General features: G+C 59.6%; 6 protein-coding genes across 6 annotated transcripts; 5 read left to right on the forward strand and 1 right to left on the reverse strand.

Annotated features, from left to right (window-relative positions):
* Positions 1–113: 113 nt before the first annotated feature.
* HRG_05186 (type III restriction enzyme, res subunit domain-containing protein) lies at positions 114–5,354 on the forward strand (the record flags this gene model as incomplete). The annotated part of the gene is made up of 4 exons (XM_044863657.1): positions 114–2,343; positions 2,431–4,025; positions 4,080–4,183; positions 4,241–5,354. The coding sequence occupies 4 exons, from the start codon at positions 114–116 to the stop codon at positions 5,352–5,354; spliced, it is 5,043 nt and encodes a 1,680-aa protein (XP_044720189.1).
* Positions 5,355–6,841: 1,487 nt separating this feature from the next.
* HRG_05187 (kinase) lies at positions 6,842–9,781 on the forward strand (the record flags this gene model as incomplete). Its single annotated transcript, XM_044863658.1, has 6 exons — positions 6,842–6,889; positions 6,946–6,974; positions 7,028–7,145; positions 7,203–7,350; positions 7,407–8,782; positions 8,840–9,781. The coding sequence occupies 6 exons, from the start codon at positions 6,842–6,844 to the stop codon at positions 9,779–9,781; spliced, it is 2,661 nt and encodes an 886-aa protein (XP_044720190.1).
* Positions 9,782–10,340: 559 nt separating this feature from the next.
* HRG_05188 (increased loss of mitochondrial DNA protein) lies at positions 10,341–11,032 on the reverse strand (the record flags this gene model as incomplete). Its single annotated transcript, XM_044863659.1, has 3 exons — positions 10,341–10,633; positions 10,697–10,835; positions 10,895–11,032. The coding sequence occupies 3 exons, from the start codon at positions 11,030–11,032 to the stop codon at positions 10,341–10,343; spliced, it is 570 nt and encodes a 189-aa protein (XP_044720191.1).
* Positions 11,033–11,728: 696 nt separating this feature from the next.
* HRG_05189 (prenyltransferase and squalene oxidase repeat domain-containing protein) lies at positions 11,729–13,867 on the forward strand (the record flags this gene model as incomplete). Its single annotated transcript, XM_044863660.1, has 8 exons — positions 11,729–12,334; positions 12,388–12,433; positions 12,499–12,815; positions 12,880–13,190; positions 13,410–13,484; positions 13,554–13,661; positions 13,727–13,754; positions 13,826–13,867. The coding sequence occupies 8 exons, from the start codon at positions 11,729–11,731 to the stop codon at positions 13,865–13,867; spliced, it is 1,533 nt and encodes a 510-aa protein (XP_044720192.1).
* A 442-nt stretch (positions 13,868–14,309) lies between these two features.
* On the forward strand, positions 14,310–17,700 carry HRG_05190 (n-acetyltransferase B complex (NatB) non catalytic subunit domain-containing protein; the record flags this gene model as incomplete). Its single annotated transcript, XM_044863661.1, has 8 exons — positions 14,310–14,444; positions 14,501–14,785; positions 14,843–14,923; positions 14,990–15,079; positions 15,159–15,523; positions 15,578–16,716; positions 16,772–16,890; positions 16,942–17,700. 8 exons carry the CDS (start codon positions 14,310–14,312, stop codon positions 17,698–17,700), a joined length of 2,973 nt encoding a protein of 990 aa, XP_044720193.1.
* A 655-nt stretch (positions 17,701–18,355) lies between these two features.
* Positions 18,356–18,586, forward strand: HRG_05191 (uncharacterized protein; the record flags this gene model as incomplete). The annotated part of the gene is made up of 1 exon (XM_044863662.1): positions 18,356–18,586. The coding sequence occupies one exon, from the start codon at positions 18,356–18,358 to the stop codon at positions 18,584–18,586; it is 231 nt and encodes a 76-aa protein (XP_044720194.1).
* Positions 18,587–18,889: the final 303 nt, after the last annotated feature.

Here is an 18,889-nt window from a genome sequence, read left to right on the forward strand (position 1 = left end):
CTGCATACTTGCTGAAGCGCTACGAATCTGTAGAATCTAATTTTTGCCCTGCAAATGTTGGCCTCGCGGAGCTCACGCCCCCCCTTGGTCCTCGAGCTCTTCCCTGCAAAACGATGCCCGACATCGTGTCGCCGACAAACCTGCCGGCCACCGTGGACCCCTCGACCCCCTACACGGCCAGTGACGAGCTCTCTCCGCCCCCAGACACCTCCGCATCCTCCCGGGCGCCATCAGAGGATGGCAATATCCACCCCTCGCCCGGCCAACGCGTCAACCCCGACGCGACCCCCCATACGAACGGCCATGGGCCCCCAGACGTTAACGGTGGCGATGGCGATAGCAGCGGCCACGACAACGACGAAAGCGACCGAAGACCTTCCAAGCGGCGGAGAACAAGGGACACAACGCCCCTTTCTACATCTCGCAAGCCCAAGTTTGAGTCACCGCCATGGAAGAAGATTGAGGCCGAGGGACCCACGTCCTTTACCGAGAACGGACGGCGCAAGTCGGGTCGTATCAACGCCTTGTCCGTCGAGCCCCCGCCTCCGTCTAAGAAACGGCCTGCGAGGCATTCTCTGAACGGTTCCGTCGCCAGCACGCCCAAAAAGAACGGACTGCCTGCCTGTGCCAACGGTCCCAGGTCCGCCAACGGCAGAGAAAGACCCCAGTCCGCCCGCAAGGTAGTTTCGACGCCCAAGCCCGCCATCAAGAAGCCGGCTCCGCCATCCCGATCCTCTTCCCGCTCCGTGCGTCGTCAAACCCCCTCGCCGCGACCTCAACCGACGCGGCATTCGACGCGACCCCGGCGTGCCGCACGCCTCGCCGACAACCCCGAGTCCAGAAACCTTATAGAGCCCTCCCACGAGCTTCGACAAACCCAGCACGATGACGACAATCAGTCACCACGCATCAGACTACGGGTCGGCCGCCCGGGCATCATTCCGCTGGTGCATCCTGACCAAGTCCGAAAGCGACCAAAAATCGGCACGTCCTTTGCGGATTTCTGGGAACGTGGCGGCAAGATTCCGGTGGAAGAAGGCGGGCTCCTAGCATCAGAGGACGGACCATCGTATACTGACGAGATGGCGCAAAGAGACGCTCGGTGGATTCTGCGAATTGAGCAAGAAGCGGAGCCTGGAGGGCTGCTGTCGCAAGACCGATGCTCGCTGTTCACCCCCGAAGGAGAAGAGGAGCCGCCTCGGCAGTGGGCGCGGCAAGATCACATGGTTCGGGCCATGGCAAACTTCCGCAAGCTCCTCCTCGCGGAGCAACAAAGACACCGGGCGACGGCCAAGAAACTTGCCGAGGCCTGTCGCGACGAGTGGCTCCGGCGCCAGCCAAAATCGGCTGAGGAGATTGAGGCTGAGGAAAGAGAAAAATGGACCATTCGATATCGGTTGGTCGCCCGGGCCATTTGCGGTACTTGGGAGAATGTCCGAACCCAGGTCAACAGGCAGCGCTTGGAGCAGTGGGAGGCCGAGGAACAAAAGCGAGTCAAGGCCGCGCTCAACGAGGCTGTCAGCCTGTCTGAGCAGAAGCTACAGGCGCGTCGTGGAGGGCTAGACTCGGAAGTTCCGTCCGACGGCGATGGCTTCGACGACCTGAGCGACGATATCAGCGTGGTCGGGGGCGATGATGAGGAACCTGGGCCGGTCTCCGGAGAAAGTGACGAGGGCGGGGTTGTCGAGGACAGCGACTACATGTCCTCCTCGGATGGCGATGACGGCGATGACGACGACGAGGGTGGCTTGAGAGGCGCAGCCGATGAAGAGCTCACCCAAGAGCAGTTGCGGTCCAAGTATGCACATCTCCCCGACCTGGAGCAGGACACGGACGATGTCGAGGACGACGACTTGTCAAGCCCTGGCGCCGCCGCCGAGAAACCAGACGCCGAATCTGCCGACGACGCAAGCGACGAGTCGGTAGACATGGACGACGACCTCGGGTCGAGCGACTCGGATAGCGGCAGTGCCATAGACAACGAGTCTGACGCAAGCGATGGTGACGAGCCTGGAGATGGGGCAGGCGGCCTGCTGGGGCTCTTCTTTGGCAAATCGGAACTAGAACAGATGAAGGCTGAGGCCGCAAATGATACGGATCAGCTTCACGAGAGTGATACCGTGATGCTCGACGCAGATGGTCCCGGCACCACCAAGGGACTTGCATCGGACGCTGGCGCGCCTGCCAGCGACGGCTACGAGGATGACGACGATAGAATGTCATTGGTTCGGCACCCAGATTCCATCAACGGCGATGCCGCCGAGACCGAGCACGGCCCTGTTGTCGAATTGAGCCAAGATCAGGCACTCGAGCGTCCGGAGGATGCCTCGGCGAATGGTCATCGTGGGTACACCAAGCCTATCGAGGAGGTCACTGCAGATGGTGTCATACCTGATGCCGAGCCGAGTGAGACCCCTGATAATCTTGCAGTGGCACCTGCAAAGTCCGAAGTCAAAGTCCCCAGCGTCGACCAAGCTGCAAATTTACCGCCGGCCAATGAAGCAAAACCGATTGGCAGCCCCGAGACAGAGTCAGTTACAATACCAGCCAGCCGGGACCGCAGCCAGTCTCCGCCAACTTCGGAAACCAAGCCGTCAGAATTGGACGTTTCCTCGGCAGCGGACCGGGCCGCAGTCAATGAAGAGACCGACAGGTCATCTTCAACCCCGACACCAGCGCGCCACAAGACGGAGATCCCGTTCCTCCTCCGGGGCACCTTGCGAGAGTACCAGCACGACGGCCTCGACTGGCTCGCCGGCCTTTACGCCAATTCCACAAATGGTATCCTCGCAGACGAGATGGGACTGGGCAAGACGATCCAGACGATAGCTTTGCTCGCCCATTTGGCCTGCCATCACGAGGTCTGGGGCCCCCATCTGGTCGTCGTGCCGACGAGCGTGATGCTCAACTGGGAGATGGAGTTCAAGAAATGGTGTCCGGGGTTCAAGATCCTAGCCTACTACGGCTCGCAAGAGGAGCGGAAACGGAAGCGACAGGGATGGAACAACGACGATGTCTGGAATGTATGCATCACCTCCTATCAGCTCGTGCTCCAAGACCAGCAGGTTTTCAAGCGGCGACGGTGGCACTATATGATTCTCGACGAGGCGCACAACATCAAGAACTTCAAGTCTCAACGATGGCAGACCCTGCTAGGTTTCAACACGCATTCCCGTCTCCTTCTCACCGGGACGCCGTTGCAGAATAATCTCACCGAGCTATGGTCGTTGCTCTTCTTCCTGATGCCGGCGGAAAACGGTGTCGGCGGTTTCGCGGACCTGCAAGAGTTTCATGACTGGTTCCACAAGCCGGAGTCGCAAATCTTAGAGAGCGGCAGAGACCAGATGGATGACGAAGCCCGGGCAATCATCTCCAAGTTGCACAAGGTCCTGCGACCCTATCTTCTGCGCCGCCTCAAGGCCGACGTGGAGAAGCAAATGCCTGCCAAGTACGAGCATGTCGAGTTCTGCCGGCTCTCAAAGCGGCAACGCGAGCTCTACGATGGCTTCCTGTCCCGAAGCGACACCAAGGAGACGTTGGCCTCGGGCAACTACCTGTCCATCATCAACTGCCTGATGCAGCTGCGCAAGGTCTGCAATCACCCTGATCTGTTTGTCGACCGCCCTATCACGACGTCTTTCCGCATGAAGAAGTCTGTCGTTGCAGACTTTGAGTTTACAGAACGAAGCGTGCGCCGCTTGCTGCACCCAGGGGATCCCATGGGAGTGGTGAGCCTCAGCTTTCTGAACTTGATCCCGACCGAACACGAGCGCATTTCAAGCACGCAAGCCGAGCGCGTTGCCCAACTCAGCTCCCACCGGGTGTTGACGCATATGCGCGAGGCTCAGCGGACGCGGGCTCAAGCGGCCTACATGTACCTCGACCCTTCGACGGTGGAGTCGAGCATCGCGTACCTGGAAAGTGCGGCGCGTTGGGATCGGTTCGAGGAGTTGCAGCACTGCGTCTACCTCAATGCTCTCCGTCGCCAGCAGAGACCGATATATGGGAAGAACCTGGTCGACCTGGTTAGCGTCGACGCCCACACACATCCCTGCCGTCCCCGGCCGAGGGTGCCACAGAAAGTCATGGCATGGTTTGAGAACGACTCGACCTTTGTTCGTAGCATGATCCCAACCCTGGACGAGCGTGCAGACAGCTTCAAGACGAGAATTGAGAAATTCTCGTGTGTGACGCCGGCAGTGGTGACACGGGGTTTGGAGCGGGCTATGCTGGGTCGCAGAGGCGTCGAGGCGTTTACCGACGAGGACTTGAAACTGTCGGCGCCTGTCCGATGGGCTCCATTTCTTCCAAAGGAGGCACCCGTTGACCCGTGGCACGAGGCTCGCATGCGGCTCAGCATTCACTTCCCCGACAGGCGTCTACTCCAGTACGACTGTGGCAAGCTCCAAGTGCTGGACAAGCTGCTTCGCAAGCTGCAGGCTGGTGGGCACCGGGTTCTCATCTTCACGCAGATGACCAAGGTGTTGGACATTCTGGAACAGTTCCTCAACATCCACGGACACAAATACCTTCGCCTCGATGGCGCGACCAAGGTGGAGCAACGGCAAATCATGACGGACCGATTCAACAACGACTCGCGCATTCTCTGCTTCATCCTGTCGACGAGGTCGGGCGGGCTGGGCATCAACCTTACTGGCGCCGACACGGTCATTTTTTACGACCAGGATTGGAATCCTGCCATGGACAAGCAGTGTCAGGACCGGTGCCACCGAATCGGACAGACGCGCGACGTGCACATATACCGGCTCGTCAGTGAGCACACGATTGAAGCCAACATTCTGCGTAAAGCCTCGCAGAAGCAGATGCTCGACGACGTTGTCATTCAGGAAGGAGAGTTTACGACGGACTACTTCAACCGGCTCTCAGTCAGAGACGTTCTTGAAGAAAAGGCCGACTTTACGAGCGAAGGCGTGTCGGCGGCAGACGCGGCTTTGGACCGGGTGCTGGGTGGACCGGACAGCAGCGGCAACCAGGAGCGGCGCAACGTCGGTCGAGCGCTCGAGCAGGCGGAGGACCGAGAGGACGTGGCGGCTGCACGGGTGGCGGAGCGAGAAATCCAGGCAGACGACGCCGACTTTACCGAGAAGCCGAGCGGGCCGGCCTCTGGGGCGTCGACAACGCGCCAGGGGACGCCATCGGTCAAGTCGATAGACGGCGTGGACTTGGTGGAGGCGGAGGACGAAGCAGAAGTCAATGCGTGGGGCGACAAGATTGGCAACATTGACCAACACATGCTGAACGTCATGGCTGAGCAGCTCAAGGGGACCAAGCTGGAGTTGCCCAAGGACAAGAAGAAGGGAAAGAAGAAGGGCAAAGACACAAGAAAACGCTGATTGGCAGTTGGGATACGTGTATTATTATAGCACGGCATGCGTGGATCTGGGACAGGTGGGATTTCTGCGGGTCAGTCGACTCGGAATTGGAGTTTTGGGCGAGGTTCAGATGGGGGCATGGGCAACGGCGCAACGGTAGACGAATGTTGACAAAAGGGGGATCGGGTTGCTGCGTTGTGTGGTGAAGGCATATGAATTCGACTGCCACGGATGGGTTGAGTTGACGAGGCGAGAGCATGTGTTTTTTGGATGGCTTGGGGACTATGATTTGATATGGCATCGTCGTGCCGTTTGCTTGGCAGGGCAGATGGCCAGCTTTAGCGGCCACCCTATACATAGTGAAGCTGATTATCAGCTGAGATTCCAGTCGATTGGTGAATACATACAGGCACTACTATACTGCTGTATATGTTTAGTTGAGCGTCTGATGTCGAGCATGCAAGGTGAAGTCGGTATAGTTTGACCGGCACGGCGCCGGAAGCCGTTGTCAGGGCCGGGCAGCGAGTCGGCGGCCAGCTTGTGTCTTGAAAAACCTATCAACTCTCCCCTTTTACAGCATTTACGGGACGGAAGCGGGGGTGATTGGCCACCAAAGCATCGCTATAGAGTATATAAGCCCATTCTGTGCTGACTTGCATACGTACAGTACATCCGGGCGAGTTGAAGCCGGGATTCCAGGGGTAGAAGAAGCGGGCACAAGTGACATTCAAGTATTGCAGGGTACTACAGTTTGCGCACGACCCCGAGCACAGGCTCGGTGGAGTGCCAGGTACTTTGCTGTACGTGCCAGCATGTAAGTCGCGGTGGCTTTGCACATTGACGTGTTTTTGCATCACGCAAGACACCGGGACGAGGCTCCGACCACTTCGTACTAACCTGTCTTGGACACCTTATTGTACCGTACTGTATTAATGAAGAGTGAGACACCTCGATACAATACCTCGATCGGAACGTGTGCTGACTGGCTGATGACGAGATGACCTCGTGTGGCGCTGCGAGGCGGAGAACCTCGCGTCTACCTCGACGCTAGCGCAAATACACCACAGCTGCCGGTACTCTCGAGGTAGCCACTTTGCGCTGTACCGTTCAGTACCTCTTTTGGCTGGCGCCCTCTCTTTTTGACCAGCAGTGGGAAATTTCCCATGATACGTCTGTTCGTCCTCCAATCCTTTTTTTGGCCGCCTCCTCTTCCACCCCCCCTAGACGCCAGCTTTCATCTTTCTCCCCCCCTGGCAACACGGCTGTATGTACCTTGGCTCACAATCCACCCGCCTTGCTTCCATTCGCGAACCCGCCATCGGATGGCCCGCCCTCGAACCGCCGTCGCCAGCAGCATCAGCCTTGTTGGTGGTCCCTGAAGACTGACTCGACGCTGCTGCCGAGGCAGACGCCGACGCCCATGCGAGCACGCGACCGTCCCGCTTGTCCCGTCCATTGTCTAGACATCTGGCGGTGCGGCATCGCCTGCGCGCGCACGCCGCCGAGTGATGCAGCCGGCAAAGGGCAAGGCCGACGCACACGGACGCAAGGCAAAGGTCCTCCTCCATCATGCCACATCCTCGAGAGCCACCATGGCTGACAAAGGTACCAGCTTGCCAACTCGTATCAGCAACTCCTAGAGTACGCATTTCCCCCTTCTCGCTTTGACGCTGCGCCAACTGACCCTCTCGCAGCGAGTTTGCCAGCAACGACCTCCAGTCCGTCGGCAACTACACCCTCGGCCGCTTGATCGGAAAGGGTTCCTTTGGCAAAGTCTACCTGGCCACGCACAAACTCACCAATGGCTCAAAGGCAAGAGACGATGGCCTCGCACCGTTCCCCGAGTCTGCTGGCTGACCCCGGCCCCAGGTTGTTCTCAAATCCGCCCACAAGACGGATTCAAACCTCGCTCGCGAAATCCACCACCACCGGCAGTTCAAACATCCTCACATTGCGAGGCTATACGAGGTCATCGTCACAGAGACCCTGATATGGATGGTGCTGGAGTACTGTTCTGGTATGTCCCGTCGCGCCCCCCTAGTGCCTGGAAACTTGGCTCACTGCTCTATCCAGGCGATGAGCTCTACAACTACCTCCTCGAGCATGGCCCTCTCCCTGTCCACAAGGTTCAAAAAATCTTTGCCCAATTGGTCGGCGCCGTCTCCTACGTTCACATGCACTCGTGTGTCCACCGCGACCTCAAGCTCGAAAACATCCTCTTCGACAAGCACGAAAACGTCAAGCTCGTCGACTTTGGCTTCACCCGCGAATATGAGGGCAGGACCAATCACCTGCAGACGTTTTGCGGCACCATATGCTACGCAGCCCCAGAGATGCTCAGGGGCGAAAAGTATGCTGGCGAAAAGGTCGACGTCTGGAGCCTGGGCATCATCCTCTATGCCCTGCTCTGCGGAGAGCTGCCTTTTGACGAGGACGACGACGGCGTAACCCGCACCAGGATCCTCTCCGAGGAGCCAAAGTACCCCGATCACCTCCCCGCCGACGCCGTTCCTCTTCTCAAGGCCCTCCTCTCGAAGCGCCCCTTTCCTCGCCCCTCCTTGCAAGACATTCTTGCCCATCCGTTCCTCGCCGAGCATGCGACGGCGCAGCAAGCCATCCTCGGCGTCAAGGCTCCACCCCCCTTCTCCACCGCCCTAGAAAAGGACTGCCTGCAGAGGATGCGCAGCGCCGGCGTGGAAATCGACTCCATCGTCGACTCCGTCTCGGCCCAGAAATGTGATGCCCTGTCCGGCTGGTGGACACTCCTCTTGGAGAAGGAAGAGCGCAAGATGCGCAGGAGGGAAAAGAAGCGAAGAGAAAAGGACATGGACAGGAACCAGCGTCGGCTCTCGGCGGCCTCTAGCCGGCTCGAGCGCCTCGCGCCGACGCTGCAAGACGTCGATGAGGATGGCAGCCTGACGGGCCAGTTCGTCAGGTTCGGCGACCCGAGTGGACCGAGGAGCCGAGGACGGAGCGAGCGTCGGAGCGCACAGTTTTACAGCGATTCGGCTATACCTGATCTGCCACAGCTCCCAGAGGCCAACCAGGAAGGCGTCGACACGGACGCCGACGAGATGCCCCCTACGCCCATCGACAAAGACTCGATTCGCTCCGTCTCCACCTCCCGCCAACGGCGACCTATCCCGCCGCCCAAGGAAGGAGTCATACGCAGCGCGAGATCCCGGGGATCTACGCTGCATCTCGTCGCGACGTCCGAACCACTCGCCAAGAACGCCGGCACTAACGGCATGAACCCGCGCCATCCCCAAGACACTGCCGGACAACAAAAGACGAAGAAGAAGCCGAGCGAGGCCATCATCGCCCATTGGAAGCACTGGACGCACTGGTTCATTGAAAACACGAGGCGACGCAAGGGGCACGACCGGCGCATTAGCCGCAGCACACCCAACTTGCATCTCAAGGAGGCCGGCGGCAACGGCAACAAAGACGCGAGCCCCAGGCCGCAGACGAGCAAATACCCGACCTCGGGCTCTCCCGCGGCCCAGGCAAAGGCGCCGCTGCCCAAGGGAGTGGTGGCTAACGGTCACACGGCCCGAGGGCAAGCGGCCGCGCAGGGCGGCAACACCATCAGGGCCACCGCCTCGAGGTCGTCCCTCTCCACCCCCTCACACCAGCAGTCTCTGCGGCCCCGTATCACGACCTCGCAGTCATACAAGAGACAGTCGCTATCCCCCTCGCCCCTAACGCCGCGATCTACCGTACGGCGCTCCTCGACGGGCTTGCGGGGCAGGAAGTCGACGTCGTCGTCCGTCTCGTCTGTTCGCTCGATGCACCACCACCACCACTCCCACTCCAAGGCTTCGTCGACTAGCTCGGCGGGATCCGTCTCCACATGCAAGACACCACTGGGCCGGGGTCACTCACCGCACCACTCGGTCAAGGTGCTCCCCGCCACGCCAACGTCGAGCTCCTTTCCCTCCAACATTCGCCTCGTCCTCGGTTCGCCCGGACCAGCGCCTCGCCAGCTCTTCAATGAGGGGATGCCCGGCAACCAGCAGCAGACCCCCGGCTCGCCGAATCCCTTCACGTCTGGCGTGCTGTTTGCCAAGCGTAAGAAGAATCTTTTCAAGGGACCGACACTGAACTTCGGCACGGGGGGCAGCAGCAGCAGGCGCGCGAGTTCCGGTGCCCATTCTCGCAGCGGCAGCGGCTCGGCCCTGGGCCGCCGCTCCGGGGAGATTACTATTCAAGAAGAGGACGAGAACGCGATGGCGGAAGAACCCGAGTTGGAGTGCGAAGAGGTGGAAGTGTTCAACCCCATTGTCGGTGGGCCAGGGGAGACCATTGAGGAGCACGTCATCGAGGACGGGGAGCCAACGCTGGCTTTGAATGACGACGGCCCGGCTCTGCAGGCGGTTGGAGGCGCATCGGGGGCTGCTACCGGACCCCCGGACCCAGAAGCAGGCGATGCGGCACCTAAGACTTGATGGCCTGGGCCTCTCTTGCTACGTGAAGAGACAGGATAGGAGAAGGGGGGGGGGAAGAGGGGTGGAAGGAATATACCCGTCGATAATAGGCCACGGATGTTTATTGTAATCTATGTCTTGTTGTACCGAGTAGCTGTCACGGCTTTGCTTTGTCTTTTTTTCTAGTCCTTTTCGCCCAGACTGCTTGCGGATTCGGGCAGAATCAATGACACAGGGGGAAAGGGGCTTCAAATTCAGTCTGCCTAGTAGACGATCCGGTGATTATGGAGGTGTCTTTTATGGCGATAAACTAACTTAGGTACGTCGTCTTTTTCTGCGGAATACCTACATATATATATATGATGGGAACGATTGACGGGCAATCTATCCTCGCTCAAAGAATGGAGTTTCATGTGTTACATGCCGATTGTAGAGAGCAAGGCGTGCCATCCTGTATTGGTATCATGTAGAAATTCATGGGTATAATATTATATGTATGCTACGTGTCGCCCCCTTTCCCCTCTTTAGGAACCAGCACTACATTTCGATGGTTTCTGCGTGCTGTCCACCTCGACACTACTTATTTAGCACGCGAATGCTGCTTCCGCATGCGCTCGATGAGGCCCTGTTTCTCCTCGCGTAGCGTGACCCATATCCAGAACCAGCTGATCATCTCGAGGAAGATGAAGGTGAAGAAGACGCGGTTCTTGAGCCCGTCGCCGCCCCAGACCGATGGTTCATAGGCGGAGGAGCGGCCGGATGTGGACGCTGGCCGGGAGGAGCGCGGGGCGGCGGCGCCGTAGACGGGCGAGGAGGGGCCGCAAAAGTACGAGTAGAAGACGAGGGCCATGCTGAAGAGGGAACGGAGAGGGGCTGAAGAGAAAGAAGTTAGAGAACGAGGCGTGGTTGGTGGTTGGAATGACACCTGGGGCTGACCTTGGACACCCCAGTAGTAGAGAGAGGCAAGCTCCTCGGGCATGGAGAGGGCCATGAGGTCGCAGAGACCGAACAGGGCCAGGACGACGGCGAGGAAGGCGAGGACAGGACTCTGGGCGTCAAAGCCGTGGGTGACGGGCTGCAGAGAGGGTCAGCGCACATTCCGAGTCATTGTCTTTTTCAATTTCGGAGATTCACCATGCCCATGCTCTCGCCGAGGACGTAGACGAGGGTCTGGTCGTTGATGGCGTGCGGGTTGGTGAGGAAGAAGAAGGCGATGGTGAGGTGGAAGAGGGAGACGGAGGTGATGATTGTCTTTGAGGCGATGAGCGGCATGGCGGGCAGCGGCGGGTGATGGTGGTGGTAGCGGCTCCGGAGGTGGTTCTGTCGAGGATATGAAGGAGGTGATGTCGAGTTGGCGTGTTGGGACCGCTGGCACCGGGCGCCGCCTGAGTGGGACGCTGGTGGTTGGTGGTTGGTGGTGGTGTAAAGAGGGAGAGACTGAGGCAACGAGGAATGCCTTATCAAAAGCCCGAAAGATGGGGGGCGAGATCTTGGAGTACCTATTCCGCGGCGGGGATTGGAGCACGTCGCGGCGAGAAGCTATCGTGGCATCTCGGCAAAGGAGCAAGAGACTGACTGGCTGCCTCGAGACCTTGAGATGGATGCCGGATAGAGAGAAGCTGCAGTGAGGCCAAAGGACAACGCGACTCTTGGCAGGGGACCTTTTCAGGTACGGCAGCTGCCTGGAGCTCCAGTGGGGCGGTACTGGAGATGTGGCTGGAGAGGTGGCGCGCTGATAGCCAACCGCCTGCCTGCTGTCTGAGGTTAAAGCATCTTTTCTCGGAGCAACATCCAGAATTGTTTTATTCCAGGTGACTGCAAGTTACCAGTCAACAGGCTGCGACTGGCTTCAAAAATGCCGCAATGACGAGCATGGGAAGCCCGTCAACTCAAGAATGAACACTCGACACTCAGCTCGGGTCCAGCTCAACAACCAACCGACGTGACGGACGATCCGGACCAAACACCATGGCAGCGACCGACGCCCAGCAAACGTCTTCCTTGGACACGGCCAGGCATATCAAGTACTGGCAGCGTTGCCACGGCACCTACCTGCCATCGGCCTACACGGCAAATGACTCGACGCGCCTGACCTTTGCCTACTTCATCGTCTCGGCCCTCGACCTGCTGTCGTCCCCCCTCTCCGCAGAGGACCGCTCCGCCGTCCGCTCCTGGGCCCTGAGCCTCCAGCACCCGGACGGTGGCTTCTGCGGCAGCTCCACCCATACCCTTCCCGGGCTCGACGCCGCCAAGGGCTCCGCCAACCTCGCCGCCACCTTTTTCGCCCTGCTGTTGCTCGGCGTAGCCGCCGATAACGACGCAGAGGCCCGGGCTGCCTTTGCGGGGGTGCAACGCCGGAAGCTTCTCCGGTGGCTGAGAAGGCTGCAGCGCGAGGATGGGAGCTTCGGCCAGATCCTGTGGGACGGCGAGCCGCAGGGCGGCAGGGACATGCGCCACAGCTACCTTGTCAGCGGCATCAGATGGATGTTGAGGGGGCCCGCTGAGCCCGGTGACGAGGCTTGGGAAGATGACGTTGATGTGGACGCCATGGTGGCTCATGTCCGACAGGGCCAGGTGGGTGCCCCGGGATGCATCGAGTCTCGCGGGGCCTGACTGATCTCAGGCAGACGTACGACGGCGGTCTCGCCGAGGCCTCGGAACACGAATCTCATGGTGCGCAGCTCCATGCTCACGAACGGCTTGGGCGGCTGGCTGACCTTTTCCTCTCTATTCTCCAGCGGGATACGCCTATTGCGGGATAGCAGCATTGTACATGCTGAATCGTCCGTTGTCATCGTCTACTGGGCCTCCAAAAGGGGCCGCCATTGCACAGGGCGTCGTGGATCGTCAGGCATTGATCAACTTTCTCGCGCACAGGCCATTCGAGTATCTCGCGTCGCGAGAAGAGGAAGATGACGGGGAGGAGGGAAACTTTATTGGAGCTGAGGCGGGTGAGCCGAGCTCGTCCAAGGGGAGCTGCCACGTCGGGTACAATGGGCGGTGGAACAAAAAGGCAGACACGTGTTACTGCTGGTGGGTGGCGGGAGCCCTGACGGTAGTTTGTCCTCTCCATTTGACGCAAGCATGCGCGGATGCTGACGACGGCTTGACCGAGGTAGATGCTCGACGGCCAGGACCTCATCAACACGGCCCCGTCCCGGCGATACATGCTCGACATCACGCAGCACCAGATCGGCGGCTTGTCCAAGTCTGTCGGAGGCCCACCGGATGTCTTTCACTCGTATCTCGGGCTAGGCGCCTTGGCCTTGCTGGGCGAGCCGGGCCTGAAGGAGTTTGACGTCGGGCTGTGCTGCAGCCGGGACACGGCGCGCAAGGTTGGCCTTGCGAGAGATGGGCTGTTGGAGGCGCAAACAACGGATGGGTTTGATGACGATGGCTTTTGGGAGAGTCTGGCTCAGGGGCGAAATGGGTGCTTGGCGTGACTATAGGATGACTGTGGAAATTGATTTGACTCTCCTATATGATTCGCAGACTGGAACAACTCCCGACGTTGAAGTGGATGGAGGGCCAAAAAGGTCGCGCCGTCGCACAGTGCAAAGCGAGTGAGCAACAAGGGCCGGGATAATTCCGGGCCGCCAGCCGTGACTTCATCGTACAAACTGCCACGCTCTCTTTCCTCAACCGACAGTGCCATGGCCTCGACACCACCCCAGGAGTCCGCCCCGGACCCGTGGGACGACAAGACAAGAGAAAAGTTTGAGGGGTGAGTAGAGCAGCCGCTCGAGCGCCGGCGCAACGTGCTGATGACCGTCTCCTGCGGCGAGCCCTGCAGCAAATCAAAGAGCGAGTACTACGACCCGTGCCAAGAGGCTGCACAGCGGAGCTACCGCTGTCTGTACCGCAACGGCGGCGACAAGTCCATGTGCGGCGACTTTTTCCAGTATGCGCGCGGGACACGGTGCCAAGAAAATGCCGGGACACAGTAGGCTGACGATGCTGGAACAGGGCGTATCGCGACTGCAAGCAGGCATGGGTGCGTGGGATTCCTCTAGGGAGGTCTCTATGGACAGGAGAGAGGGCTAACAGTGGTTTCTTTGCATACAGACTGAGCGGCGGAAGAAGGAGAGTGGCGGCAGGTTTTGGTGATGAAGGGGCTGGACGACGACACGACGGCCTTATAAGCCGACTGCCACACCTACACATGGGAAGTCGACTCAAATCTGGGAAACGATACAAGTTGTAGGATGTCCCGAGACTGACGAGAGCGTTGTGATAATTATACTGGAAACGGACGGGCTGTAACGGATGGGAGTCTCGAGTCGCGGCTTTCGGACTGATGGAGGCATCTGGCGCAAATCCTAGGAAGCACAACGGTAGCTACTGTATAAATGAACTTGCCCCTAAAGTCATGTTTTCTTAAGCTGTTCAATGCTGCAGCACAGATAGGTTGAGCAGCGAGGCATGTATCGATACAGTGCTAATCATACAGTATAGACACTGTAAATACCCGGCGCCCAAACTCACCTGAACCCCTCGCTGAAAGAATCGTGAGCTCCAAGTCGGATCATCAAGGCCGACTTGACATGCCATGAGCCGCCCACGCCCTCGCCTGAGAAATGGCGTCGATCTGCAGCTGCAGTCTGCTTTCCAGGACGGTCACTGGCCCGTCGTCATCCGTCTGGCCGAGAAGCGGGCGCGTACCTTTCAGGACCAGTATTTCGAGGTCCTGCCTATCCATCACTCACACTGTCTTGGACCCCCGGCTGACCTGTTCCCCAGATTGTCAAGATATGTGCCGAGAGCCAGCTCGACGACCCCGTGGCCAAGTTCGCCGCCGTGGCTGCCGTGAGGCAGTTTGTCAGGGCCGGGACCGTCGTCAAGGACGTCGACGCCATTGACCTGCTCGAATGGGCCACCCTCGACTTGATGGACGAGGCTGACTTTGCCGAGTCCCTTGGCGCCCTGCGCGTGAGAGCGGCAAAGGCCTCGCCAAAGGACAGGAACGCCGTCACGCGCTGCCTCGAGTCATGCTTGCTGCACTGGGACTTGGTGAGCGCTCAACAGGTAACACGATGCTTGATTCTTCCCGACCTCTCTGCGGCCCGAGCTGACGCTTGCCAGATTGCCGCCATCCTCGACAGGTCTATTCCCAGCGAAAGGTCGTTTCTGTTCTGGAATATCGTCATTACGCACATGCTGGCGGTACGCGACCCGGTTTTGCCCCTCCGGCGCCTTTGCCCTGCTTGCTGACACGCCGGCGGCATCCAGACGAGCTCGCAGTCCCCCCCGGAGAAGCAGAAACTCTACGGCACCCTCGCCCTAAAGCAGATTGAACGTGCTGCGCAGCTCACCGAAGAGGTATAGTTGCCCCCTTATCAGGGAGAGCTGTCAGCCTCTGGCCGAATAGCACGCCTCTCTCTAACTTTGATCCTGTTAGGCCAGGAAAACTGCCGCAACTGATGAGCCCCCAACCCTTCCGGCGCGAGGCATCCAGACGGAGCAGGAGATTCTTTTGCTCTACGACATTGTCGATACCCATGGCACTGCAGCCGACTTTGATAAGCTGCTGGCCAGCCCGGTGTTCAGCCCTGTGTCGCAGTTTCGCCTCGGCCGCAAAGAGCCCTTTCTGCAAGCTCTGGCGAGCTATCAACGCAATGGCAACTGGGAAACCGTCCTCGACCTCTGCCACGACTGCCTGTCGGACGCTGACGAGGACGATGAGCCCACGTTACTGGCCTCGGACTGGCTGGTCTGGCGCCATTTCATTGACGCAGCCACCCACTTGAAGAGTGTTAGACCCGAGTACGTCCTATCCATCAGCGGTCGCGACGGGAGCGCGCAACTGACATGCCTCAGCGCCACAAAGGCCGTCCAGCGTGTGCTGCTCGCCCTGGTCAAGTCCAAGAACCTGCGGCCCATCTACAGGCGCAACCTCTTGCTGGCCCGGCTATCGGCCGCTTTCAATCTCGGCCCAGGGGATGAAGAGGACTTGCTGAACGGCGAGCCCTCATCTCTGCGACTGCGTGAACTCATCAGCTTCATAGACGACCAGAGGGCCAGCTCGGCCTGCTTCGACGACATCAGGAGCTTCGTGGAAAAGCTCGACGTGTCGGCGGCACAGTTTCTCGCATACCACCACGTCCCGCAGTTTGCCGACGCCGGGGCCGACGCCGGGGCCGATGCCGAGGCGACGGCTAGGATACGGCTGCTCTCGCTCAAGCTGCAGTATCTCCTCACGACGTGCCCCTCGAGCGCCGTGAGGGTGTCCGGACAGAAGCCCACGTCCAAATGCGCAATCTGCGACGCCTCGTTCGATGTGGCCATGTGTCCTCCGTGCCTTTCCGGCATCGGCCGCAGTGCCCTCAGTCTCTATGCACAGACAAGCAAGGAATTGGCTGATGACCCTGTCGCCGACAATGAAATCCTACCGGAAATTTCTTTGGCCGTGGCCTTTTGCAACCTTAAGCTCGCCTTTAACGCTGATCGGCCTGGATTCATCCCATCGGCCTCATCCTCTACGCAACACCTTCTTCGGGCGCTCTTCATCCTCGAGAGCCAGCTTCGCCTCACCCCGAAGCACGGCCCCATATCGCTCATGCTGGTGCAGTTGCACCTGGCGCTGGGCTCGGCGCACAAAGCCCGCCAAGTCTGGAACGATCTCGCCGTGAAGCGCACAATCGTCGACTCCCTGGCCCCCATGTTCTACGATCGGCTGTCGACAATTGCGCCCGCGGTCCTCTCGCCTTCGGACAGCTGGGGCTGGCGACTGACGGAGACGCTCGAGTCACATTACGCAACATCTCTCAAGCTCTGCATGCCGAGGCGGCTGGTTGACGCCTTTGAAGCAGGAAGCTACCGTAGCATCATGGATATTCCCAAGTACATTGAGAATCTCCGAGCGAGCTGCACCAGGATGATGAGTCTTGTCGAGGAGTCGCGGGCAGAGAGGCTCCTGGGCATGTCCCCAAGAAGACCGCGCAACGATGCCCGGTTTGGTATGTGCCGCCACCGTCCACCGGTCTTTTTTTAACCAGAGCTGACGAGACACAGCCGAGGTGCCTGACGAGCTCTTCTTGAGCGAGGTCATCGACTACGGCTCATTCCCATCGTGGGACTGCAGTTCTTGCCCGCCTGTGCACGCGTGTTTGCGAATCGGCCCTCCGCCTTCGGTACGCACATGCTCCCTTTCGCTCTTGACTTGTCGCTGACAAGCCCCTTAGAACGAGCGGTCCCACCTGTCGCTCTTGGCGGAAGCATTCCACGATGCGCTAAACTACAAACCACCTTCAACGTACAAAGCGTCCGCAGCTGCCGGCACAGACCAGGTCTTTGTCTTGGAGATGATGGCCCGGCTTGGCCATTCCTTCTCCAAGTTTCTGGGCGGCGGCGGCGCCAAGTGCACCCCGGAGGAGATGCTGTACTACGATGCCCTAAGCTTACTTTGCATGCTGATGTCGCTCGTTACTGGCATGGCCCGCAAAGGCGCGCTGCCAGACGTTTTTGGCTGCGTTACCGAGTCGCTGCGGACCGCCCTGGAGAGCCTTGCCGCCGGCGTGGCGCGCAAGGGGGACCAGGGGATCGAGCAAGTGACTCGGACTCTCAAGTCACTGCACGGCATCGCCATGCTTCGGGAGACGGCCTGGGCGGTGAGGCTGGCGTCGCGGTGGATCTTGGACTACAACGAGCGTGAAAAGGAGCGCGACCGCTCCGGCGGTAGCAGCCTCCCCAAGGAAGTCGTTGCGCAGGTAAAGGGCCTGCAGTCTGCGGCCGAGACAGCTCTCGGGGCGGGCAGGGAGCTCGTCAGGGGCGTGGCGGGCGACGGGGCGTTAACGGGGAGGGACGCGGTCGCCCAGCTCAGGCGGTGGGTGTTTGGGGGCGAGGAGGCGCTGGGGGACGTGGTTGGGGACGGGGCCGTGGCGGAGCTTGTGGAGAGTTGGAGCAAGGGCGTTGCGGGGTGGAAACTGGTCAAGTGGGAATAGATGGGACGTGTCTTCGGAAGAGGGTCACTTGGCGTTGAGCTGAGGAGCCTATACCGGCCAGGAGGGTGCGAAATGTAAAACCTATGGTCTTTTGTAGATGCATGGCTCGTGTTGCATGGAGGTAAGAGACAAGACAGGCAATGGCTTGGCTTTGACTCGAGATGAAAGGGAAGCGTGTGTTTTGCTGGCTATGGCTTCACGGTCAAGTCGTTCGATTCTCGCGGGCCCTCACCCCGTCCTCGACTCAGCCAAACAATGGAGTTGCCAACACCATAGAGACTTTCCACAAGGCCGTCCGTCACCTACCAGCGAATGAGCTCGAGGATCCTTGAGCCCCCAACGGAGACCATGGGGACCGGCGAGCCTGAACAGCAAGAACCATGACCGCCCGAGCCTGAACAGCGCGCTGTCCAGTGCCGGTCTCCGTAGCAAATCTGGCAGCCAGCGCCCCAAACGAGGCGAGGGCTCGCCAACCAGTCACACAGAGCGAGAGAGAGAAAGGAGAGAGGAAAGGGGCGACACGCTGCGTGTTCACCCCTGGCATTTGGTACACCGGTTTCCCACTTACCTCGACGGCTGCATCTCTTGCTCGTGAGCATCTCCTGCTCACAAGACCAACAGCAAACACCAACGGGAGAGGCAGAAGACAACCGGCATGGAGGGAGACGCCATCAAGCTACCTGGGGCTGACGGCTTCCTGGCTGAGGGCGGCCCCGGCAACTGGAGTTTCAGCCCCCAGAGGCGCAATCGGCTTGTGCATCTGCTCAGGAGCAAGCGGTACACTAGGCGGGCGGATACTCTGTCCACCAGGCTCTACACCAGCCTCGTCGACTTGTTCCGCATGCTCCTCTTCTATGTCGACCTGCAGCACACTCTATCGTTCTAGAAGCACGTCCTGCTGGACTGAGACGTTGAAGTGTCAAGTTCCGATGCTCACGTTGCCGTCCTGGTCGACTACTTTCACCGACGCCCGGCTCCGCAGCATCAAGACGCAGGACCACCGTCCGGAGAACCTGCTCATACGCCTAGCTGAGCGCTGGGGCCGCCAGAGTCGACAGCGCTGCGTGGACTTCCAGCAGGGTGGCGTGAGTAGGCTGAGGGATACTGCGTTCAACACGTTGCTAGACCCGAGCCAGCCTCGGTGCCTCCTCAACTTGAACTGGGATCAGCCCCGGGCGGGCTCGCATCC

Source organism: Hirsutella rhossiliensis (assembly GCF_020360975.1).
Source record: "Hirsutella rhossiliensis strain HR02 chromosome Unknown scaffold00005, whole genome shotgun sequence".
Lineage (NCBI taxonomy): Eukaryota > Fungi > Ascomycota > Sordariomycetes > Hypocreales > Ophiocordycipitaceae > Hirsutella > Hirsutella rhossiliensis.